Genomic DNA, 26,695 nt, shown 5'->3' with positions numbered 1-26,695 from the left:
CCTTATAGGACTGGAGTAATGCCTTCATTAATTTGTCAGTTCCGAATTCTCGCTATGAAATTTAATGAATAGAAAAACTTCCGTAGCATTTCTTAGCATCCTATAAGGCGTTAACTTAATCATAGCCAACAAATCACTTTCATTTAAATGAACAATTAATGTTTTCCTCCATAGGCAAATCAAAGTGGAATTAATAATTTCGGTGAACTCTGGAAAACGGTAACTCTTGCCTGCATTGCTCATTAGTTAACCTAGCCTTAAGATTGACCGACCGGCTTGGTATTTCAGTTCTTCGTCCAAATCAATAACCAGAACCGAGGCTCTGAAGAATCCAGAAACATCGTGTTGCGACATCGCCCAGTGGTAGTTTTTCCTACCTTCTCATTATGTAAATGTTCACGTGATGTGTGTGCACCAGATAACCCAGTTGGGCACCACCGCGACACACGTTTACGTGTCACTCACCTCATAGCCCCCACCCGGTTGACGAGATATAGAGCAGTAGGGGTAGAGATTGAACATTACTACTCTGGTGATTACTGTTAGGTATTCCCAAAGTGAAAAGTTGATTTCTTTGTTAGAACCAATTAAAAAAAAAATAATGTTTTGTTAGCTCCAAATTGAATTGTTCCGAAACAGAGGTTTTGAAATTAGGGATTACGTTATCACTTTGGGTAAGATAAAATCTACAAGAGCATCAGCAACATGACGTAGCACCGTTTTAACTTTTATCATGGTTTTCAGTTTGCATTTTCTATGTATGTCCAGCACTATTCCCAGCAAGGGAGTACAGTAAATTGGTCCCACCGTGAGCTTCACTCTACACCTGACCAGTGCCATAAAGTATATTCTGGTTATTCTTTCGTTAGAAAATTAAATCCACCTTATGAATTCTGCTAAGTTCCTTTCCAATGTTCTTGCATTCTATCACCCCTGAATAATGTACCACCCCTAACATACAAAACATTTAGCCCAGCCAGTGATATAACTTAAACCTTTATCTCGGTTATCTTACCAGAGTTTGGGTCAAGTACAGTTCTGTACTAGAGTAGAAAATAGGAAACATTAAAGAGGACTGAAATAAAGTCTTTTATTGGCCAATATCCAGTTGGTCACAGCCTACATAATATTGATCCTTTAAAGTGAGACAAAGAAACAAGACAAAATCACTAGGACCGCAGACATAAGACAGACAAGACGCACATGTAAAAGTGCGTCTTGGACGTAGGGGCGACATCAGCCAGTCCTAACAGTCAATGCCATACATACATGACAGCATGATGAATACACCTACGTCTTTCAGAATAGATAAACAAGTCTCGGTTCAGTCTAGGCAGAGATTTGGCAAAGAAATTTGAAACAGGAAACAGATTCTGGAAAAGTGCCAGTCATGCAAAAATATAAAATCCTGTAGAATAAAGCATATAACAGGTGACTGGCTGCAATCCCGAGTTTCCAGTCACTAATTTCCTCTTCAAATTAACCAACCCCCTGTAAGCCCATTGGCATCCTACATACCCTCACTGCTGGAATATTTTGTCTTAGGCACTATCCACCTTCTGCATGTGCTTGAGAAGGTCGATAACACGCTGGGAATAGCCAAATTCATTGTCATACCAAGAGACAACTTTGACGAAGGTCTTGCTCAGCTGAATACCAGCCTTGGCGTCAAAGATGGAAGACCGATTGTCACCAATGAAGTCGGAAGACACAACGTCATCCTCTGTGTAACCCAAGAAGCCCTGGAGAGGACCCTCGGATGCAGTCTTCATGGCTGCCTTAATGTCGTCATAAGAGCATTCCTTTCCAAGACGGACTGTCAAATCAACCACAGACACATCTGGGGTGGGCACACGGAAAGCCATGCCAGTAAGCTTTCCATTCAGTTCAGGGATGACCTTGCCAACAGCCTTAGCCGCACCAGTGGATGATGGGATGATGTTCTGGGCAGCACCACGGCCACCACGCCAGTCCTTGGCAGAGGGGCCATCAACAGTCTTCTGTGTGGCAGTGACGGCATGAACAGTTGTCATCAATCCCTCGACAATCTCAAAGTTCTCGTGCAGGACCTTTGCGACAGGGGCAAGGCAGTTGGTGGTGCAGGAGGCATTGGAAACTACGGTCATGTCCTTTGAATACTTTTCGAGGTTGACTCCGCATACAAACATGGGGGCATCAGCAGAGGGGGCAGAGATGACAACTTTCTTAGCGCCTCCTTTGAAGTGAGCAGAGGCCTTCTCGATGGTGGTGAAGACTCCAGTGGACTCTACAATATATTCAGCACCAGCCTTGCTCCATGGAATGTTTTCTGGCTTCATTTCGTTAAAGACTGTAATCTTTTTCCCATCGACCACCAGAGCTCCATCCTCTATCTTCACCTCGCCCTTGAACATGCCATGGGTAGAGTCATACTTGAACATGTACACCATGTAGTCCAGAGCAATGAAGGGGTCATTCACTGCCACAACCTAGGGGGGTTAAAATAGAAAAAAAAATTGAACTTTTAGCAAATTTGTTTGGAAATAAACTAAACTAATCGTTCTATAAAACTTGTTTACTCCAAAATCTAAATACCTGAGGGTAATCAACTTTTTCCCAACAAGTACCACTTCTCTTGTAAGCAAACAGTGGTCAGCCTATCTACAGTAATGATGGAAGTCAAATACAACCGAAATCTTAATTTATTATTTTGTGATGTTTAGCGACATGGACTTGCTATAAAATTGAAAACTATGCATGTCCATGGTTGTCAAACACATTACAAAAAATGTGGTCTTCATTTAATAACCATGGTTTGCACTTTACTCCAATAACATTACAATAATGGTCGAAACATGAAACTAAACTACAGTATAAAGGGCGAGTGTATGTGATATGTATGATAACTGTTGGCAAGGCTGCTGAAGGGCAAGGCGAACATCTCCCCTGGACCAGGCAGGTGTTGCTAAATTTACCCTCCCACCCTACTACTGTAACAACCCAACAGTTTGACTGGAGAGTCGCCTACTGCGACATTTTTCTTTATGCATCTTCTAGATCATTTTACCCTGACTTTGGATTAAAGCAATCTAGGATATCTGAAAGCTTACTATAACTATGTAGCAAATAAGAATACTTATAGTTCTTCAGTTAATGGAAATACCGATTGTAAATCCTTTACACCGTTTTTGAATGGCTTTTTAACAATTACTATATAAAATCTGGCAGACAGACAGGTTTTGTTGAAAAAACCTCAACGTTCTAAATTTTAGCTCAAAGCCAATAAATATATATATATATATATATATATATATATATATATATATATATATATATATATAATTTTGACCGTCAAAATTAAAGAATTTTCATCGAAACGTTATGCACCCCTGGGTATTGCTTAGGAGTGCCAAGTTTTCTACAGTATATGGCTGTTTACTAAAGTTTGGTACCGGGCGTGGGGTTTAAGCCGGTAGTATTCATTTTAAATTATCACCCCAACTGAACAGCTCACAAGTCGTTCTGGGAGTAGGTCTGTTCGTTGTGCAGTGTTAATACGTAGAGGAAGGAACCGGAGTATTTTTGAATAACATACAACCTTTAGTAGGGTCATATTGGATAACACCCTTCTCACATTTGACCCTGACCAAGAATTGCACCCAGAACGTTACCGATGTCAAGTGTAAATGTGACCCAATGTAGTTATCACTAAACTACTTTTGCTACTGCGAGCCACAGTAGTTTGTAACGAGCTTGATATGTTTCAAGACCAGACTCGCCCAACACTGGAGTAGGTTCATACATTCTGGAGCCAGTGGATGCACAGTACGTCAACAGTGTTTAAGATAAGTGACCGATCGCCCAAGCGGCTAACGAGCCCATCAGTGGTGGTGATGATGATAGAAAAAATATATATAGAAAATTAGAGTATAAATGTCTTGCTAAACCATGACTGACCTCTGCGCCGCTGTTGAGAGCAGCACGAAGGACAAGACGACCGATGCGGCCGAATCCGTTAATACCAATCTTGGACATGGTGGTGGTGGTGTTGGTAGTAGTAGTGGCGAGGTGTTGCGAGGGGACTTCTGTAAAGAAAACAAAGTACATTAATTTACCTCCTTAGATCAGATATGCGGGTTCAAGTTATTTTTCAATGGTGCGTCTAAAATATAACCAGCTGTACGGTAAAGGTGAATCAATACATGACGTAACTACTTCCACAGGAGCTGGAAATAGCTCATATCAACCGAGGCTGTGGAGAAATGTACACGATACAGTATCTTGTTTAGCCGGTCACCGGTAGTCCAATATCAATATTCACTTACAATTATTTGAACACTAGCTGCCTTTACAATCGTATCTCTACTACGGTATGTTACTACTCTAAACACTGCAACAATATGCACAATACAATACACTTCAAAAGTGCTTGACCCCAGTGTCAGCACCGTGCACTCACCACTCCGATCTGACTAGACTGACACCAAATGGCTGCAGGCAGCGCTACTTATGGAGGGGGATCTACGTCACGAGTGGTGGACTTGCCAACAACACCTAACACTAATCAATTTTAATATCCAATACTCATTATACAATTAAAACCAAGCGTTTCAATACCCACATGATAGCAAAATTTATTATATATCTTCTGCTACAAGGTAAATAATAGTTGGTTTAAGAAATATTTTGTAAACATGGCAACTGAAGTAAGCCGGCACTGCGCGCGCTGATACACCACCTCCCTCCCTCCTTGAGTGACCTTCAAAGCCGGGCACAGAGGACAAGTTCAAGCCTAACTCCTAGACTAGAAAAGGACGTATACCTTGCCAAAATGATAAGCATGCAAAAATTATATATACAAATTACACTACACCCTACAAAAATGGCAATCACTATGATTACGAAAAAATCCAATGAAAATTGTCAAATTAACACTTACAACCGCAGAAATACTCTATCATGTACAAGGCAGTACTAAAAAAATAATATCCTTATCCTAAGTCTTTATCATTAGGCCGCACTATGTAGCTAAAGCAACTGACACCAAGGTCGATTCAAGGTGACCCCTCAAGTACAGTGTAAGGAGTGGCCTTTTCGTCTAGAAATTTTTTTACGTAGGCTTACAAGCACCTTTGTCCACATTACACAATTGGAAGGATTCAACCTAGAAACATCGCTAATATACGACGAATTCTTGGGCAATTACCTTGCCAGTAGTTATGCTAGTAAAGTACAGTACTTTATCTAGTCCATAGTATTCTTACATATTTGGAAATCTAGAATCTTTTCAATTTGCAACTTTTAGCAGATAAGGGGTTAAAATTATATCCTACTCTTGTGACAATCTCACCGAAATTGTATTTGCTGAAAGGAAGCTCAATTCAAACAAAAAACCTGACCACTCCCCTCGATCTCGATGTTAACCTTTAACGTAGGTAATCTACAGTTTTACAGTATTGGGACAAAATTGCCTAGACATTAAACAACGCTACATGTTAAAACGAAATTGTAAACGCATAGTCGTCAAATTTTATATATGGAAATTCTCCTTTGCCTCGCATAGGCTGCCGATTATTTAGTCTATCCTATAAATTATGCATAGTTATCTTTATAATTTCGCAACTTATCCGATGCTAACTTGGAGATTGTCTATGAAAGGCAATAACAAGTTGTAGGATATTCAACGACAGTACGTCTTATTTCAGTGAAGACACTACAATATGTTTGGTAATTCACACAGTCCTTCCGCTATCCTGTGATTGAGTTTTATGGGTTAACTAAAATCTTTCTGGAAACTCGTGTCATCACCGGCAACAAAGACGTATCCACATTCTTAGTGTTTAGATACGAAGATGCTTACATCATTACCACAAATATTATACATTCTCCAACATTTTACTCTGGTGCCGGCCATTACACCTTAGGAATGTCGATTTGCAGTTTCAATATGTATGCACCAAAAACCCAATTGAGAACAGTTTGTCAATTTTATTGATTCACTAAGCTAACAATCGTGTAACACAAACAAAGAATATTTTATATTGAAATGATCGTATTTTTCACCTTCCACTTCATCGAACTAGCAGGTCAAATTCACCTCTGGATGTTGCAGATGTCAAATGGGCGTCTGTAGATGTTGCAGGAATTGAATGGGCCTCACTTATTACCGAGAATGAGTGAGCTTCAGCCTTAACTGATGCAGAGGGCGAATGAGCTTCGGAAGCGGGCCCCGAGCCCCTCAGTCTGGAGCTGACGAAACCCATGTAGCAGCTCACTCTGCCATGGATTTCCAGTACTGTAGACTGGAATGCCTTACCACTAGCGCGTTGCCACAACACTACCTCTTCAAACTTTCATCGCGTCGATAACATGAAACTAATTTTCATTGTCGTTTAAAGCAAATTATCATTTATTGTACTTTTAATATACTTCACGCTATTAAATATCAACAGTTCCATTTTTTCGATGATCAAGTCTTATATCCTGTTTAGACTTATAGAACCAGAAACCTTCACCCAACTTAAGTGAAGAAAATCTAGTCTGGATAGTCTCGCTAAACATAACATTTTGGTCTTAACGGCTTGGAGTAATCGAAATTTTTTTCATATCTAACATTACGTTAGCGATCAAAGCCAATGCCATACGGTAACTGTTCAGCTAACGAACCGAGCGCTACGTTAGTAATATAAAACTAGGCGTGCTACCTGGAACCCTGTACAATACCAAGGATCATTCTACGTGCGTCATTTCACATTATCTACATGCACGTTAAGCTCAATCAAAACTGTCAATATCATAGTTCAGATACCTGCAATGCTTGTCAACATTTATTGAAAAATTGTGCTAGGCTAAAAAATCCATTCTGCTCTTAGAGGTGTATAAAGAAACAAGAACAAAGTAACCCTACCTCACTAAAATATGGCTTTTAAACGTTCAAAAGATTTGTCTTAAGTAACGGGTACGGGAGTGGGCAGGGGAGAGAAAAGGTGGGCGATAACGGTACTCCACAGGTACCCCCCCCAGGAGGAGGAGGAAGAAAAAACCCAGCCGATCCCACTGTTGCTATGCCGCCATGAATTAATTTGGCAAACTTCCTCACAATGTGTGTACATTCAGATACGCTTGCAGGCAAAATGAATCTTTAAACCTAAGTGAGTATCCTGACAATACAATGTTACTAGCCAGTCCTTTACAAGACCAAGACTTGACCTTACCCAACGTCAATGCCAAATTAAAACTGCAGCAACAGAACCGTGGACTGGTAAAGCACACAAGCCAAAGCCCTTCACACACACACACCACTGTCGTGCCACCAACGCCAACACTCGGGTTATTTTGGTAACCCTACAGATCTCCCTCGAACAAGCTTGGTAGCACGCACTTCTATGGCAGTATACGGGCTGTATACCCTGATATACCATTAGAATAGTAAGTCCCTTCCAAAGAAAATTGGCTTCGCTTTGCAGAAAACCGGAGCTTTTAAGTACTTCACTTATTAGAACCATTGTTTTGTTGGAAAATTGTCTGAATGAAACAGATGCATCACTGGTTAACCACCAAATGTGATACCAGGCTCACTTTTGATGCAACGTACTTAAGATAAATATGCAAATCATTAAGAACACCCACAAAATAATATGGGTATAACATTATAATGATGTATTTCACTATCGTCGTGGGACAAGTTTCCCCAACCTAGTTATAATAGACATGATCGATCAAAGTTGCTGTAAATTTATATTTCCCATCTAACCAACTCCTACACCGAGATATAAATTAAGAGAGTACTTCTATAACATACTACGTAGACGCATTAATAAAGTCTGCACCACACGTTTCTAGCTGGGAATTCGTCACTTGAGTGGAAGATGCCAAGAACAAGCGTCGTTGAGGATATGACCAACCTTGATCAAGATCACCTCCATGTCAAGGTTATCTGAATTCTTCACAACACAATATGGGGAAACAATGAAAAATAATCACGTGCACCAGCACCATCAATGTTTCCGATATTTTTTGTCAATGATGGTCCAAAAAATGAATGAGAAGTGTACGAGCTGCTAAATATTGCATGTTAATGATAATACTGTATACTGTACATCCCAACCGAAATTTCCCATATCCAGTCGGTGGCATAAGCCCCAAGCAGTTGCGTCGCCAGGGATGCAATTACCACAATAAATCAATTTCATATCCCATAATGATTCTGTTTCTCATTATCTGAAAGTCTTATTTTCCCCAAAGCGTGAGAAGCTATAGGTGTCAATGAAACACCAAAGGTTTTGAGAGAACCATTTTCTACGTCCCGGCGGATTTTTCTTACTTGTATACCCACAATTGCCTTAGGTGGAAAATTTGGCCCACAATCAAGCAGGCACCCAGCAACACAGCCCCGCAACCCCCCCTCCCCCTCGAGGAAACCCCGCCCTCCCCACACAAAGGATGACCCCCATTCCCCCAACACAGTTCTGTCCTACCCTCCCACAACACAGGAAATTCGTACTGCCACTTGGCATTAATAACCTGGTCACGCGATCAGACCCCTTTATAGTGACCCGAGAGCTGGTAAGGCCAAATGCTAAGCAGCCGACCTACGTTTAACCCAGCTACTAAAAGCATTCAATGAACATTGGAAATAATGAATAACATTCAGTATTTACAAACCGAACTAAAGTAGTTTATGCTTACAGTTCCTGTATAAGGTAATTCTACATTCCATTTAGTTTCTTCCAAGGCAAATTTCCCATTACAATACCCAACGATGAATTAATTTTGTAACCACGTCTATTCCATTTGACAGGTGCATTTTACTGTCTTGATGGCCAATCATGAGTACGGAGTGCGACAAATGTTCCTAGTGTAACGGTTGGATTAATATCGTCATAAAGGCTGCTTGAAAAGTTACTGCTTGCAGTTTCTCTCCACTAACCAGTAAACCATTGTTTACTGCTAGGAAAAATAATTCTGGTAAAAATATCCTCACTTTTTTTGTGCAGTTACATTCATAACGACCAAGTATGTAATATCAGCTAATGTACGTGACAACTGGGGGAGGCGGGAGGGAAAATATTTGAATCAGTGGATCGATTTTTTGCGTTTCAGAGCAAAACAGTCATTAAATTAATAAGTTCCAAAAACTTATTGGTGACCATTTGAATTACAAATAATTATAACTTAATACAGAATAATAACACAAGTAACAGGAGGTATCGAAACGGTGCACTTGGCTATTACCGAGAAGCTGGACGTCAAAAGCCGGTTCCCCAAGTTTAACGAAAAGTTTTCAATAAGAGCACTTCTAATTTACAGTTCAACACTACCAATAATTGAAAATTTAGATTAGGACATGATGTACACTATTAAATACTGATGACATTACATAATAACGGTAAAATATAAAAGTATATTAACTAGAACACTCACCTCCGGCGGCGACCAAGGTCAGACAGGACGAGCGGCACGCACGAGCAGCCGACAGAACATCTAAAATAGTCAATAGAGCATTAAAATTAGTAACTATTTAAGTAACATAAACTAACTAATTAATAAAATATCCTTAAAATATCTCCAATAAAAAAAATAATTGATATAGTACTGCAGTATATGCCACAATTTATTTACTTTTGAAATTTTCTCCTCAAATAGTATAAACTAAGAACATGACTGGTATTTTGTTAAGTTGCCAAATAAATTTTCTCTTAATTTTTTGGAGTGGATTGATAATTTAAAAGGCAGCTAACATGTCAGTCTTATCAATAATAAATTACAATAACTTGGTAGATAATGATTATGAGAAAGTATAATGCAGTGTATAGACATGAAAAATATTTGAATGTTCAGGAAATAATAAATTTCTCAATCTCTTATGTTGGTATAGGTATATACTATAATAAATTTTAAGAACACATCCAATTTCTCTTAAAACATGATTTTCAGAGTACAATATGCAGGAAAAAACTTTATACTTTTAAAGAATATGCTTTCACTGATTATTCAAGCTAGTTATACTAGTAGATTGTAAAACCAAACATATGAAATAACAATGTTTATATTTTCTTAATGTCACTGAAAAATAATACTTAACGAGTCCTATATCCAAATTGATACACTAATCGATATTGACATTTTCATCAAATTATGGACTCTACAAGTTTTTATAGCAATAAGATTAACTTTATATTAATGAACTCAAAATCAATGAAGATGGTATTGTAATATACTGAGGGAAGCATATTTATCAGGAGTATTGTAATTATTTTTGTGTAATATGAGAGGTGGATACAATGGCTAGGGATGGGACGACGTGGCCAATACTACAAAAATACCACGAACTGGATCTCTACTCTATTTTCTATTCATAATTGAATGAACCGAATCTAGCCTAACCTAACAATTCTCAGGTAGTTTAGGTTTGGCTAGTTTATGATGCCTTAATAATATATAAGCTATGGTCTTGTTCGTAGTAATATTTAACATTGAACAAGGATGTCGTGTTCCCCATCTCCCGAGCAGTGGGCCATCAAACACACTAACACACACACACACTCACCATGGCTCAAAGGCCGCGAGAAAAAACAATCCCCAATGGCATCAAATTTTTATTCGGAGGCATGGCAGGGTGAGTAATTTACGTAAGAATTTATAAGTGTATATGTATTTATGTTGGTGTGTTACTTCGATTTATATTAAGCATGAGGTAGTTGGAGCTGATCACCTGATAGCTGCGTTTCCATTATTATTATTATTATGAACTGTATTACGCAAGATGTTAGATTTTGCTTGTATTTCTTAGATTAAACACCGCCATACAATAGGATATTATAGATCTACCCCCAAAATAAGCCATGACAAGGAAGTTTTTGTTGTATAAACGAATATGCATTTTCCGGCTTGACCTGACAGGTATTACAGCTGGGAGTGGGACCTGACCGATCACTTCGGGCGCAGGAAATTTGCTGTGTTCCTTGTCAGGCACTCGAGAGAAAAAAATAAAATAATAAGGCTTATTACCTCTACGATTATAAAATGATGGAGTATTTGATGTTGCAGATTTTATAATACTCTTGAATGCTTTCCTTCAACAAAATTCCCCCAAATGACAATGAGTTGCAATTTTCTTGTAATTATTTTGGCAAAAATTTTGTCCTAACCTAACGTATACAGTATCTACATCATCTCGCTAATGCCATTTTCATTGTTTACTACTGACAACCGTTTTACACACATGAATGCTTCACACCTTTAGTTCTATACACAGGAACACTTTCAGCAACAGCTACATTGTACGATTTATTAAAGATATGATGAAATAACTTAACCTACCTACAGTACCTATCACAGGACAGAAGTATATTTTTTTTTAGGTTAAGTAAGGAATGAAATGTTGCTGGGGGCATATGGTCACTAGGAAATGTTTGCCAACAGACAATGAGCTGCAAATGATGGTGGCTAAACATAATGAATGGAAGGTCATATTCATAACCAGAACCTAATGTAAAATGAAAATATGAAAATTGCAATTCCTCGTAATTTTGGGGTATTTTCTTGAACGCTGTCTCCAATAGTAAAAATACTATTCTATATTCTAGTTAACGGTTTACCTGTACAAACATTCCAGAGTATTACCACAGATGTCACAAATATATTACAAGTTTGATCATTGGTAATGTTCACACTAAGTTTTTCAGCAGACATGTAAACTAATATTCATACAAGTTCCGCATGTTATATAGTTAAAGATCTGACTTTCTATAGAGGGGAACAAATGCCAAAGCTGATGGATAATTAATGGGGAGGTTGGAACATTTAACCCCCATTGGCACTTGCCATCATGTGATAATGGCCTTCAGGTTTTGACTGTTACTTGGTACATGGCCATTATGAATGGATGAGAGAGGAAATGAGGGCCTGACATGGAGTGATAAAAATGCAAATGCCCTGTATTATCCTGAATATCAAAGACAGTAACATAACTATTTGACTAATAAATATATACCCAAGACCAAACTCACTGGCTCCAAGACTACAAGGAGATTGTTACACATGAACCCTGTGGTAGTTGACAAAGTTAAGAAAAAAATCTCCGAATTTCAAGATAATGGTCATGACAAATAATGAGCATGTATGCTAGGTTCAGTAACCAAGCCGAGTCAGAATGTAGAAGGGCTGAAACGAGACGAAGTCAAACCCTAAAGCTTGCTACTATTACACTAGATTTAAATTGAATACACCTGTGGGTGTATAGTATCAGACTAGTTTTTAAGATGGTAGTTATGCAGACAGATCAGGACATGGTGGGGGCATTTAATATATTTTTTCTTAAGTGTTCACGAGGGAATGCGAAAATCTTCTGTGTTGGAGATAAAATGGTTTGACACAATGTTAACATGCATTAAGTTCTCAGAAGAGTGTATAAGAAGCAAATTTTCAAAGCTAAAGGTACAAGAGTGTCCTGGCCATGAGAGGTGCATCCCTGGTTGTTAAGAGAGTTGTGCAACAAGTTGCTGGGTCACTTAACATCCTGTTCTGCAGATGCAGGGACAAGCAAAAGGTCCCCAGTGGCTGGAAAATGGCATATTGTATGTGGGTCCTATATTCAAACAGGGAGATTGCCACTACATGAAAAATTATAGGCTGGTGAGTTTGACCAGCATAATGTGTAAAGTACAGTACTGTATTAGAGAGCATTATAAACATTTCAGAAGGCACTACAGTACTGTAGAGTGCTCATACCTGTAGCCTCACAAAACAATATTTTATTTATCTGGCAGTAGTGGTGAACCTTGTGTATTGTATAGTTTACAGTACTGTACCTGTAGTTCTAATTTTTTCTCAATTTTCATCAGTATGGGTGCCACCTGCTTTGTGCAACCCCTCGACCTTGTCAAGAACAGAATGCAGGTTGCAACAAGTAAAGAGCACAAGACAAGTTATCATGTGATAAAGCATGTCATCAAGAGTGAGGGACTCTTCTCCCTGTACTCTGGGCTCTCTGCGGGTCTCCTACGCCAGGCAACTTACACTACCACTCGTCTTGGCATCTACACATGGTTGTTTGAGAAAGCTTCTGGGTAAGCAGCTATACTAAATGTTAGATTTTTGGTTCTCTTTGGATGGGAATGAAAAAAGGTTAGATATACTGTATATAGAATAGAGATCACTTTATTTTCAGTTCAATACATTGAAAACCTTTATACCTTGTAGTGTAATCATTTGTATGTTTTCTCCATATTCTGTACAGGATATATCACAGTACAGTACCTATTCGAAAATTCTTACTATTTATTCTGTAATAATAATTGTCTTTTCAATTTGATATTTGAATCTTTTTTTTTTTAGGATTTCTAGGCAAGTATTATTGAGTAAGTGGTCTATCTCTGCAGGCCCAATGGTGAACCTCCCAATTTCTTGGTCAAAGCAGGACTAGGGATGACAGCTGGTGTTGCAGGAGCCTTTGTGGGTACTCCTGCTGAGGTTAGTGGTTGACTTTTTTCTTGGTCTCTTTTTATAATTATTAGCCTTTGTAATATTTTTCTGGCAGTACTGTATCATTAATCTTAGAAATCCAGTGAGAAATAATGTACATCTCTGATTATGTGGCAGTTTTTATATATACAAGTATTGAATGTTAGTTTTCTTATGCTTTACATACTATATAGTGTTCTTGTTCAGTTGTAATTAGTGTTTTTGGTATTTGAGGAAGAGGAGGCAGGAGAGAAGTAGAGATAACTTCTATAGTAATGTAGTACTATAGTAATAAACAGTATTAGTAAAGCAGTATACAATTTTTAGGAGTGAATAGTCTTTTCAGAACAATTTGATTTCTGAAGAATGAAGGTCATTAATAATTAACTTGGCGCTGAAGGAATTACTTGCTTCAATTCTATTGGATATTTGACAACATTTAAACTTGTTAACCCTTAAATGGTGGCAATTGTAATCAGACAGCGAGTGCATTTTGTTCCACAGTGACAGTGATCATTCCAACTTTGCCTTCCCCTTGTTGGTCCCTCCCTGCACCAGTAGTAGTGTTTGTTGTTGCGGGAAAGACCCTTTGCTGCAGTAGTGTTGTCTTGACAGCCATAAAAATAAGTAAAATATGGGAATCAGAGTCAGGGCAAGATTGAAAACTGGTTGATTCACTGAGTGAATTCAGCAATAGTGACGCTGATGAACTTGACATCAGCATAGGATAAATGCTTGAGACCAGTAGGAAAGCAACATACAGTGGTAGTGTTTCTCTACGTGTTTCATGTGTACCAGGTAGGAGTGCATCACCAACATGTGCACAAGGTATTAGTGGTGCAGGAAACTGGAATAATGGCATTAATTTGGATTATAATATTGTGTAAAAATGATGGTACAACAACACCGTGAAATAACTTGTTTGTTTTCACCCTTCCCATGTTGAAGTCCCATGCTCATTGTTCGTGGTTCTCATAAGGCGTACTGTACAGGAAATCTGATTACATCTCTATTCAGTGGGCACATCTTGTCTTTGTTTTTTTTGTAATAATTTCTCGCTCCCTTTTTTTTAAACCCTCATCTTTGGCTATCATACACAAAGTCTACACAAAAAGCTTGTCATCATGTGAGGGTTAAACAGTACAGTAGGGATAAAAAATAAAACAAGCAAATTTTTCAGGGATGAAGGCATCTCAGGCTCAAAGTAGATATGCATTTTATGAAATTTGTAGCCTTTTTTTATTATTTTTTTAATGTACAGTATGTATAAGGGTACAATTTTAAATACTTTGTAAGCATGTATGTACAGTAGTCTAAAAAATAATTACTGGCAGTAATATAGTACAGCTCCTTCCCGACTTATGACCTACTCGACATACAACCAACCGCACTTACGACCTGCCTCAGTCGTACCAAATTTTTTTGTCAAATTACGTATTTTCGAGTCCCAACGTCAGAACACAGACAAAATTTTCGTTTGTAATTCACTTTAAAATGGCTAGCAAGCTTAAAAGTGAGAGTTTTGTGGTGCTGAGAAGAAAAAGAGACACCCATATTAGATTTTCTATGTATTATTTAAGCATTTTCGACTTACGACCTGGATTTGGGTCCCTAACCCCGTCGTAAGTCGGGGAGGAGCTGCACAGTATTCACAATTTCCTAAAGAGTATGGAGTTGGGCTGTAATGTTCTTCTATTTATATCTATTCCCATAAAGAAGCTGATAGTAACATTATATTCTGTGTTATACAGCATTCCATTGCACCTCTCTATCCCTTCAGTAGGTAAAAGGCATTCCCAGAGTGTTGTCCAGTACAGTATATAATTTTGTTCAACCTACTCACTATACAGTAGTCCTTATTACTTGTCCCTGCACCATCTTCCCCCCCCCCCCTCTTAATTTTTCCATGCTTATTCTTTGCATATTGAGATATCACCCTGACACATCATGGTTTTATCAGTTATATACCTTTATTTATAGTTTCAGATGTTCTTTAATTTTTTTTTAATCCCCCCTCTTATCATAATAAGGCATCTTGTTTACAGTCACACAAAGGAAACAAAGATGAGAAACACAATAATATATGAAGAATTTTTTTTAACAAGGAACTAGGGTCACAGCCAGTATGAGCAATCAGAAAGTTACCTATATCTTTTTTTAACAGTGACTGGGAATAGGAATACAGTAAGGTCCCACATAAGTCAAATGCATTCCTGAAAAAGTTTTTGTTAGGTGTATTCTCATTCAATGGGACCCATTTTCCTATAAAATCCCACACCAAAAGCAGAGAGGTGTTTCAGCACAAGAATTTTTTACCCCTTTACCCCATGGTATAAACACAAGTGCTGCAGCCCAAAATAAAAGAATTTAAACCATGCATACACATGAATGTATTTATAAATGGTAGTGTATCATTTGTGGTTCTGGCATTATTATTAAGTAGCAGCTGCTATGACAAGCTATCAAACTTTAAAAAAAAAAAAAAAATACTAAAATAATAATAATTTAATTCCTTAAAAAAATCTTAGAATAGGGGAACGTCTGCTTAGCTCACAGCTCATGCAAGGTGTGATGTTCAAACGGGTGGAAAACATTAATATATATTTCAATACCAGTTTTATTACATATCATAATAAAAAGGACATAGCTGTTTAAGGGTAGTTGAATTATAGTATTTCCTCTCAGTGGTCATTAAGTGCTGTAATTACAATCATCCTGTAAAGATTAACCAATGTAAACAATATTGGTAATACTGTACAATAACCATGCACTGTCAGTCAGGCTACCAAGGGTCCAGATAATGATTCTGGGACTTGGAAACCTTCCATATCAAGATAGATTCAAGAAACTAAATTTGCATTCCCTAGAAAGATGAAGAGTGCAGGGAGATATAATATAAGTATTTAAGTGGGTTAAAGGAATCAATAAAGGAGAATAGATAAAGTTCTTTTAATATAAGAGCAGGATAGGACTTGTAGCAACTGATTTAAGTTGGATAAGTTTAGGTTTAGGAGGGAGATAGGAAGGAATTGGTTCACAAACAGGGTGGTAGATGAGTGGAACAAGCTTAGCAACTTTGTAGTAAGTGCTGGGAGACTGGAAAGTTTTAAAAGGAGGCTCGATAGATTCATGGATGATAGAGAGTGATTGTAACTCACGACAGGAGCTGCTATGCACAGGCCAGCTGGCCTATCGCAGACCCCTTATTTTCTTATAACCCAATCTATTCTTATTTACTAATAATTTTTGTATGGAAAGGAAATGCAACAGTATTATTCTATCTTATTATTTAATCATATAAATGCTAATTGACGTGGAGCTGAGGTGTTGAAAGATGAACTCGCGGGATTAAGAAATGAATGATCTAGTCAGTTGGTAGGTGTATACAGCTACCAGTATATTGAAGGCAAATTTATATTTGATACCAAGTACTTTGTTTTCATTTTGCACTACTGCACTCGGTGCCTTCACTTTTGCATATGTATTGAGAAATCTTAAGGGCAGCACATTTGGTTAGAATCTACAATGCTCTCTGAGTGACGAAAGAGTTATGGACAGCATAAGTGATACTAGTTTGTGCTGTGTCCAGTAAACAAACGCTGCCATATTTTCTAGGCTCACTGGCTAACCAGACTGGTTAAACTGCCACTGACATCACAAGTGCACCACTTGTCTGGCTGGTCACTCAACCAGTGATAAAGTACGACAAGCCCGACTCCACAATTAATATTGCTAGCTGGATTACTTCGTTCAAGTGCAGTTTTCTAAAGTTTTGTTTCTAGGAATTAGGGGAACTCTTTTTTGGTTGGCTTATCTTCAGCTCTCCGACTATCAGTATCCCTTATACAGTATAAAGCAAGTGTGAGGTTCTGACTATACAGTACTATTGTATTTATTTCTCCGATACCTTGGCATTGGCATAAGGTAATAAAGTACTAGCTGCATGGCTGGTTTATATACCAGAGATGGTCACATGCTCCCAATAAAATATGTTCATCATAGGATACAAATTAACCAAGGAATTAAAAATTGATCCTCTAACCAGCAGCATGGATTAACAGCTACAGTACCAACCCTATTTTCTCAGTTTAGGTGCTATGTGTGACTTATTTTTCTAACTAGTGTCTGTGACCACTGCCATTTATATTACAGGCAAGTATCGTGCTCTTTTGGAGGAGATGAATTGTGCTCAACTTATCCTTGGCGATTTTTCCAATCAGAGCAGTGGCAGAAGTCGTACTCCTTTCATTTTTATACTGCACTGATAACATATGTAGGTGACAATGTTTGCATTGTCTGTTCTGGCTCTTGCTTGTGTTCCTCACAATCAACACAACTTTCATATTTTTTCTATCCATATTTTTTGAAAACCCAAAACTAAGACTTGCTGTGTGCCAATTGTTTTTATACACATACAGTATGTCTACTGATGTACATTTTTGTATCATTGTTTTCTTTCAACATATTACTAATCTGCTTTTCAAAAGGGTTTTGAAATGTACTGTACTGCAAGTTACAAAGCTTCTAAAGGAATTACAGTACAGTCCTATACTTTGTTTTTCAAAGTTACTTGACTAGAAATCAACACCTGCTTACTATGACCACAGTTTTTACATGAATGGCTTACCAGAACTTGGTATAAGTTTTGCACGTTTATTCATGTGATAAGATTGCATATACCTGAACCATATAGTTTATTTATTTTTTACATTTACCTGTTTACAATTGAGTGCTTCTTTGAGATACACACTGCAGCTTTTTAAATAAAATAATTGCAAGATTATTACATTCTAGTCACACATCTAAGTAATTACATTGGAAACAAATTTAAACAAAGAACAGATTACTGAATTGGTTGAGAACCCCCTCAGCTGATGCTCAAAACAATAAAACGTGATATTTGTAACTAGTTCCCTGTACTGCATATATTATCAATATGTTAAATAAATGTTAAAATAACTAATAATTTTAATATAAAACATGCAAAAATATTTAAGAGGTATTTACTCCATTGGAAACATAGAACAGATTACTGAATTGGCAGACTGGGCCATCAGCTGACCAGCTGATGCTCACAACAAAATGTGATTTTCGTAGGGATTTCATCAATCAAATTTTTGTTCGTTAACCGAATTGATGATTCTTATGGAAGGTAATTCGTTAACCGAGGCGTTCGTTAACCGAAGGACCAATATATATATATATATATATTCTCCAATATGTTGCTGCAGAACCATAACATGAAACACCCAAGAAATATATAAATCTTGAATGAATCCCACCCCCTTATTTTGCCATTGTTCTCAAGTGATGATTGTGTGCGGTGGTATCAGTACATAATGGATGTGATGTTCTTTGTACACAGTGATAGGTAATAATAATTATTGAGGTCATGTATTAATACAGGTACTGTACTCATCAAAATTACATTTAAGAATACAGTTGGTCCTCATATTACGCGGTTAATGTAACCCGGAGGGTACCGCGGAAAGTGAGAATCGTGTAAAGTGAATAACAACATATGGGATTAATTGAAATGGAGTCCGGGCCGATCCCCAAACTCCACTTTTTGACGACACACAACTATGTTGTAGTAAAAATATTATCTTAACTTTATGATGGCATGCACACACAATTAATAATTAAGAGAAATATCAATAATATTAGGTTTTTTAACACTTACATTAGTAGAAAAGATGGCTGGGCACACGGGGATGGGCGGTTGGTTCCGAGGCAGAGGGCAGATTATTGGCCCTCACCTGTATCACTTGTATCAATTGTATCACTATCCACCACAGAGGCTTGCAGGGCCTCTTTGTCAAACCCCCAAAGTTCATATAAGTCCATATCCTCACTATAATTATCACTATCACTGACTTGGGCCGGCTGTAGTGGGTGGCGGGTGAAGAACTCGGTAATGTTTTGATGACTGGGCGACCTTGTGCGCACCATTTTCGCGCCTCTTACACAACATGGCGGGAGGTTTGGATCCAAAAATGGCGCGGCTTGCCAGCCGCTCTCCGCGTAATGGGGTTCACGACCGCGGAATGTGAAAATGTTAGGTTCTGGCAAGGCACCGCGTTAACGGTGAAACGCGGGACCGCGTAATATGAGGACCAACTGTATATCAACAGGCAGTGAAGGATAAAAACTGTTGAAATGCAGTGAAATACTTAATCCTGTTAATATCTGTAGCAGAACACCTTTATAACTTTTTCTGTGAGTCTCAGATTTCATATGATGGAGGTTTTCAAATAAAATTTTTTTTGCCAATTGACTTTCCCCTCTACATGGGTGGATCAACCACATTAAACACTATAGTGAAAATAAACAAATAATAAAATATTTTATTTTATCTATTACACTCAGTGACCAATACATGAAAGGAGTGATGTGTATAACTGAAAAGCAAAAGCTGCCAAATGAATGACTCTACTTTTATCCCTCTAGTTCAGTCCAGGTAAACACTGTTTCAGGTATCCCTTATCCGAATGACTTCGGATGGCCGGCTGCCTCTAGCTGAGCGTCGTAACTACAAGAATGTGTTCGATGCCCTCCTTAGAATAACAAAAGAAGAAGGTCTAATCACCTTATGGAGGGGTGCTGTGCCTACTATGGGGCGCGCCATGGTCGTCAATGCTGCTCAGCTGGCGTCATACTCTCAAGCAAAGCAGGCACTTATAGGAACTGGTAAGTTTAATAAATTCAGGATGGTATTTCAAAGATCGAGGTAGAAGACAAGGATTAAAGCTTACTTTGGGGGAACTTACATCAGTAATGATAGATTTTCCTATATTAAGCATCTAATGTAATTGCATTGGGGTTTTAACCAAATAATTCGTAGAGGAATTGTAGCGCCAGTAGTTAATAGAAATGAAGAGGCTGATAGAAATATGCACTAAGAGACGGAGTCATAGTAAAGAGTATGTAAAAAAAAAAAAAAATACTAAAGCAAACAAAGAAATGGAAAACAAAATTTGTTAAGACTATATTACAGGTAGTCCCTGATTTACAAAACTTTGAAGTACAGTACACTGTAATGATATTGTTTTTGTTTCAAGCTTTGATTTACGAACAAAAACTGTGATGTTATAGTAATAATTATCGTAATATATGCTAATACGTACAGTACAGTATAGTCTCGATTTACTCGGTCAATTGAACCCGTGGAGGTCCGCGTAAACCGAGAAACGAGTAAACGAAATAAATATGGGATTAATTGAAATAGAGACTGAGCCGACCCTCAAACTACACTTTTTCCAACAATACGTACGTTGTAGTAAAAATAACATCTTTATTTTATGATGGTATGCACACACAATTAATATTTAAGAGAAATACAGTCGCCGGTTAATGTCCATTCAAATAATGGACTCAACCCCCCCCCCTCTTCCCACGCTCACTGGCTCCCTCCCTCCCTGAGAAATGTTTGGGGGAAAGAGACTAGGTTATTTAGGTTTAGTAATAAATAATACCTCAGACTATAGTTAGGATAATATAATTTACATTGCTGGATTCCTTGCAAGACAGCGAATAATTTGAATATAAACGTCATATATTTTGCACAAGGATAAAATTTTTGCTCTCTCTAATAAAATTCTTAAATTAGATCAAAAATTTGTATGTCTAATGCAAATTTTAGCTTGTTTATATTCAAATTAATCACTATCTTATAAGAATTCCAGCAATGTAAATTATATTCTGGCTGGGTAATTTCTATGAATTTTATGAGCTAAGAACAAATATCTTCAGTAAATAAACAAATTATACTTCACCAGTTAAATACGTTACATATGTTGCAGTAAAAATAACATCTTAATTTTATGATGGTATGCACACACAATTAATATTTAAGAGAAATATCAATAATATTAGGTTTTTTAACACTTACGTTAGTAGAAGAGATGTTTGGGTACACGGGGATTGGGATTGGCAAATTGTTGGCCCTCACCTGTATCACTATCCACCACAGGCCTCTTTGCCAAACCCCTCAAAGTCCATATCCTCACTATCACTGACTTGGGCTGGCTGTGGTGGGTGAAGAACTCGGTAATGTTTTGTTAACTGGGCGACCTTGTGCACACCCTGCCCGCACTGCTTCCAGCGTAAATGATGGAATGAACCGCGTAAATAAAAATTGTCGGTCTGGCAAGGTGCCGCGTAAATGACCAAACGCGTAAACCAAATCTGCGTAAATTGAGACTATACTGTATACAGTATTGCCTTTTCTTTATACGACGAGTATGTTTACTTATTTTACTAATTTATTTCGTTGTTCTTTAACTTGCAATGTTAGAGGATAAGCCTTCATTACATCAACATTCTTCCTCCTTAAAGTAAGTGACGACACATAGACTTGTCTCCACCAGCAATTGTCCATTCTTTTTCTCTTTTACTCTAATGTAATATGTGGAAAATTTAATAAAAGAAAATTTTGTCTGGTACAGTATATGAACTTTTTGTGCCTCTTTTTTTCACAAATGGCTTTAGGGCTTTTTTATATTTTAAGTTAGCCCACGGTGAAATTACAGTTCTGTGGGATTTTCAGTTCCCCAGACTGTCCCTGACCCAGTTTTTGCAAAATTAGTGCACTCTTGTCATGTTTAGGATATAATGAATGGAGCAATGTTGCAAAAAAGAAGAAAAAATATATACAATCATTCCTTATGGCTGATATGGCCCTAAACTAAGAAGGCCATTATAGCTAGAGATGAGAGCTTAATTTAGGCCTATTTTTTAGATTGCTGTACACTGTATCACATATATGACAAATATTGAAGACCAATTGTTCCCAACATGGGTTTTTATAATATGAATGTAAGCAAAAGTAAAACTATGATATTAGTTCAAAGAGTTATCTAGAATGATCTGCAAGTCATTGAGAAGGATTTCTCAGTCCTTCAATGTGTCTTCATATTCACAAAAAAAATAGTGGAATGTTATGGCTGACTGCTCCCAAATTGGTCTCTGGTGGGGTAAACAGATGAGCCTTTCCTGGCCTATCCGGCTGAAAAGCCTATTATCACCTCGTTGGGTGGGGTTTCATCGGAGTCACTCCGACTCATTGTAGCCAGGCTTTTGATCTGCCACTGCTATTGATGACACAGTGAGGGAGGATCTACAATAGTCTACAAACATCTCGTTCATCTTCTAAGTATATTAATGGGATGTCAGCTTTTTCTCAATTCTTACATTGGACGACTTTTTTTTTTTATCTGCACTTGGATCTTTATTCTTTGTCGCATGAACTTGATCACTTTCAACTGCGAAAATTTTTTTTTTCCACATTAAAAAGTGCATTACAGGTAGCCTTCATTCAATGATCATTCTCTTAATGATATTTTGGTCAACAACAAACAAGCACTGCCACCTGGTGCACTACAACAGCCACATGGCCGAGATTGTGTAATTCAACGATTATTGTCAGTTTCGGTGTTTTATTTATTTTTATTTTTTGCATTACAGTGAGAGGGCAACACTAACGTTCACATTGTGTTCTTTTTTGGTGACTGAAGTGATTTTTGCTATATTTTTTTTTTTTTTACTTAAAGTGCTTTGGTTAGATGATCATCATTGTTCATGAGGATTGTTAACATCATAGACAGTGGGGTGGTCTTAATACATCACCATCATTAAAGTTGAATATCATAAATTGGGGGACACTTTTGGGGGATTAGCCCACCCGGGCACAGGTCGAACGACCCACAACGGGGTCTGGTGTGCATCATAATGTTACCCCATTCCTATCCATGAGACCCATTACCATTGGTGCACAATGTAACACCAACAGTTATACATGTAAAGCTTCACAACACTTCACACCACCAAGATTTAGGTAGTCTCTTCAATTTACAAACAGCCCAAACCCTCCCAAAGCACTTAAATTATAGTCTGTGTGAGGTACACGATCTCGGGATATGTTGATGTAGAGCACTAGATCTGAATTTTGCAGTAAAAACTGTAATTGAGCCTCCTCTCCAAGTATAATGGGCTCCTTGCTTAGCCCCCAACCTTGAGAGTGAAATTGGTAAGATTCCTGAATTGAATTAAAAGTACGTATATGAACCAGTTTTCATTCTGACCATATAGGGTATAATGTACTGTATTTCATTCTGGAGTCATCTGAGAACCAGTACTGTATATTATTATTATTATTGTCTTTGGAGTGTATGAACTCCAATCGCACATCCTAATTATCATGTAAACAAAGATGGATGGCAGTGCTGGCACCAGCCTACATCTTTACTTTAATTCCAGAAAAAAAATCTAAATAGGAAAAGTGCTATTACTTCATCTGATTTGCTTTAATCTTGAGGTATGAAAGAAGTTTCTTCTAAAGATAATTTTCACTAGGTGGCTGGATAACATGGTGTACTCTCTTTAAATATTGTACTTTAATGGTTTTTAGTTGGCATCCTCAATCCTCTAGGGTTAACCATACATGTAAGAGGCAGGGTGAGTTTTGGAGACATTTTTGAGGAAAAAAAAAAAAAAAAAAAAATATGTTCAGTACAGGAACACATGCTATATGCATACCATACTGACAGAACAGTTTTTAAAATCCCACTATATCACAGCCTAAGTCCTTATACAGTATACATCTAAAAAAAAAAAATTAAGACAAAAAAGACATAGGATGGCGAAATACAGTAAATGAAAGGAAAAAATAAGCTATTGGGTAAATAAAATGTACTGTAAATTTCAAGTTTAATCTCGTTCGTATCGGCGGGCGTTCGTAAATCGGGGACCTCCTGTATGTATTATAAGGTGGAAAATATGGTAATGCAGTAGGATGCAGATTAATAATGGAAATTAAAAAAGTTTTGGGCATAATTACTTTAAATCTTTTTACTTTAAACTTTCTGATTTTTTCTTATACTTTTTCAGGTTACTTCAAAGAAAACATTTTCCTCCACTTTGTTGCCTCAATGATCTCTGGTTTGGTTACCACTGCTGCCTCAATGCCGGTTGACATTGCAAAGACGAGGTAAGATGTTAATGTGTAATATTTTTTAGAACAAAGGAAAACCAAATACAGTAATGTACTGTACTGTATACAGTATTAATGTGATTTTCGGGGGGGGGGGGCACCGGTACAGTACAATTACGAGATCCCTTAACTGACATCCTCCTATCCAGAAGGACTCTAAAACTGGCTACTCTAGCTGTGGGCAGATTTCCAAGTTGCCATTTTTGTTTTAATGGCTTCACTAATGCACACTTCAGATTGAGAGAGCAGCAGCTTGTGTACAGAGGTGTTTTGTAGGATCACACTGGATAACATCCATCTCATATCTGACCAGGAGAATTCAACCTGGGATACAGTGATGAGTTGAACATTCTACTGTTTTATCAACAAAACTACAACTCATTTCTTTTCAGTATGTCTAAAATGTACTTGTTCATTATTCATGCTTTACAAAAATTATATATTTTACCTTTTGCAATGTTTGAAAAAAAGAAAGATGGCAAGAATCCAGGTAAGAAATCAAATGGAATCAGGGTGAGTTGCAGATACTTTCCAGGAGTGGAGTTGGAATTCAAATGTAATGTAAAAACATTAAGATTTACTGTAAACAGTTTGATAGTTTTTAAGAGGGGAATATTTTTTTTTTGGTTAAACATCAATATTTACATAATGATTTTTAACCCAATAAAAATAATATGATCCTGGTTTAATGCCTATGTATGTTTTTTAACTTATACAATGGTAATGGCCAATTCATGTTTTATTAAAAAGTCACTGGTTTAAAAACTGGGATTCCCATAACCATGGACATGTATGACTAGGACTAAAATACAGAAACTAGTTTATCTTGAATGCCCATTTTATAACGAAGCATGGATCAGGTGACTCAGATCCTTCCCTTTGGGTGCTGAGGTAAGCTGGACTACTTGCACTACCCAGCTTGTAAGCAGTATCAACATGAGTTACAGAACACATGTATGTTAGCACTTGGTGAAGACCTTGCTTGTGCCAAATTGGCTACAGTTTAGCTGGGAAGATATTTTCTTGAATTTTGTTTTTGTCACACTTGGTGGGGGGTTTCCTGGGAACCCCAGGTGTCATACTATTGGCTTGTTGACATGAGTAACTCAATCCTTTTGTTATAAAATTGGAAGAGCAGGATGAATCCTTCATTTGTTGTATATACAAGCTAAGGTACAGTAATTAAATTTTACAGAGTAATTTTTTCTTTCTAGAATTCAGAATATGAAGATAATTGACGGGAAACCAGAATACAAAGGTGCTGTTGATGTTCTGTACAGAGTCATTCGCAACGAAGGCTTCTTTGCCTTGTGGAAGGGCTTTACACCATACTACATGCGCCTCGGTCCACACACAGTGCTCACTTTCGTCTTCCTGGAGCAGATGAACCTCATGTACAAGAAACATGTACTGGGTGATGCAGCAGCTAAAGGTGGTGGACTTTAGTTACTCATTATTTAGGAAAAATGTAGTCAAACATGTAGATGGATTTCTTTTCTTTTTGTTTCATGGTGATTGAACTTGTTGCCTTGATTGCTTACTAAAGAAGATGCCTCTTAAATTTTATGTCATCTTCTAAAACTATTTTGGGCCAGGATGTTTGATTATTTTAACTTTGAAGGCACTTTAAAGAGATTTGTTTTTTAATGGGGACTAGCCTGGGGGAGGGAGACAAAAAATAAAAAAATAGAGGCAAAAAAGATGTTAATCTACACCATGAAGATGTTAGAAAACCAGTTTTTAAAAGCAAGGCAGATTGTAAGAGAAAGAAACACAGAAGAAGGCAAAGCATTCCACAGTTTGACTGTGTGAGGAAAGAAGGATGTACATTACTATAATAAGTTATTCTAATGTGCTTGACATCTACACAGAAATGCTGGGCACCACAGGCAAGATAAGTGTTACAAGCTCACTGCCTTGTACACAGTACACAGGATGCAAAATCCACCTAACATTGCCCGTTAAAGTACCTATAGTGAAGAGAAATGGGAGAGAGATTATTGACAAAGGAGGAGATTTCATAAGATGAAATGCCTTTGATTCCACACTATCTAACAGTTGGACAGAAGAACCACCCCAGGTATGAGAGCAGTACTCCAAGTTAGGATGAATGAATCTCTTATAAACCTGAAACAACTGCTCCGAATTGGAGTACCTATGGCATCTGTACATCATCCCCAGTTGTCTGGCTTCCATGACATATTAGAGGAAATGGGGAGGCCTAGCATATCTATTTTAGAATTTGGCAAAATGGTTGCATCC

At 37.6% G+C, this 26,695-nt stretch overlaps 2 protein-coding genes across 4 annotated transcripts in view; one reads left to right on the top strand and one right to left on the bottom strand.

The window, feature by feature from the left end:
- Nucleotides 1-1,076: 1,076 nt before the first annotated feature.
- On the bottom strand, nucleotides 1,077-9,459 carry LOC121859928 (glyceraldehyde-3-phosphate dehydrogenase). Of its 3 annotated transcripts, none has more exons than XM_042356889.1 (3): nucleotides 9,403-9,459; nucleotides 3,937-4,064; nucleotides 1,077-2,468 (listed from the first exon to the last, which is right to left on the bottom strand). In XM_042356889.1, the coding sequence occupies exons 2-3, from the start codon at nucleotides 4,012-4,014 to the stop codon at nucleotides 1,542-1,544; spliced, it is 1,005 nt and encodes a 334-aa protein (XP_042212823.1). In that variant the 5' UTR covers nucleotides 4,015-4,064; nucleotides 9,403-9,459; the 3' UTR covers nucleotides 1,077-1,541. The 3 variants fall into 3 exon arrangements, with proteins under 3 accessions (XP_042212823.1, XP_042212821.1, XP_042212822.1); XM_042356887.1 differs by lacking the exon at nucleotides 9,403-9,459 and adding an exon at nucleotides 6,077-6,257; XM_042356888.1 differs by lacking the exon at nucleotides 9,403-9,459 and adding an exon at nucleotides 4,439-4,544.
- Nucleotides 9,460-10,458: 999 nt separating this feature from the next.
- Nucleotides 10,459-26,695, top strand: part of LOC121859931 (mitochondrial 2-oxoglutarate/malate carrier protein-like) — an 18,883-nt gene continuing 2,646 nt past the window's right edge. Inside the window, exons 1-6 of the mRNA XM_042356890.1 lie at nucleotides 10,459-10,597; nucleotides 12,825-13,049; nucleotides 13,362-13,452; nucleotides 19,920-20,133; nucleotides 24,331-24,430; nucleotides 25,648-26,695. The exon at nucleotides 25,648-26,695 is cut by the window's right edge and continues 2,646 nt beyond it. Coding sequence (XP_042212824.1) covers nucleotides 10,530-10,597; nucleotides 12,825-13,049; nucleotides 13,362-13,452; nucleotides 19,920-20,133; nucleotides 24,331-24,430; nucleotides 25,648-25,879 — 930 coding nt within the window. The 5' untranslated portion in view covers nucleotides 10,459-10,529 and the 3' untranslated portion in view covers nucleotides 25,880-26,695. The remainder of the gene's footprint in view (nucleotides 10,598-12,824; nucleotides 13,050-13,361; nucleotides 13,453-19,919; nucleotides 20,134-24,330; nucleotides 24,431-25,647) is intronic.

This window comes from Homarus americanus, unplaced genomic scaffold (assembly GCF_018991925.1).
Source record: "Homarus americanus isolate GMGI-L3 unplaced genomic scaffold, GMGI_Hamer_2.0 scaffold34581, whole genome shotgun sequence".
In the NCBI taxonomy this organism is placed as follows: Eukaryota; Metazoa; Arthropoda; class Malacostraca; order Decapoda; family Nephropidae; genus Homarus; species Homarus americanus.
Note: the sequence above shows the minus strand (reverse complement) of the source record. Positions and strands in the feature narration are given on the sequence as shown.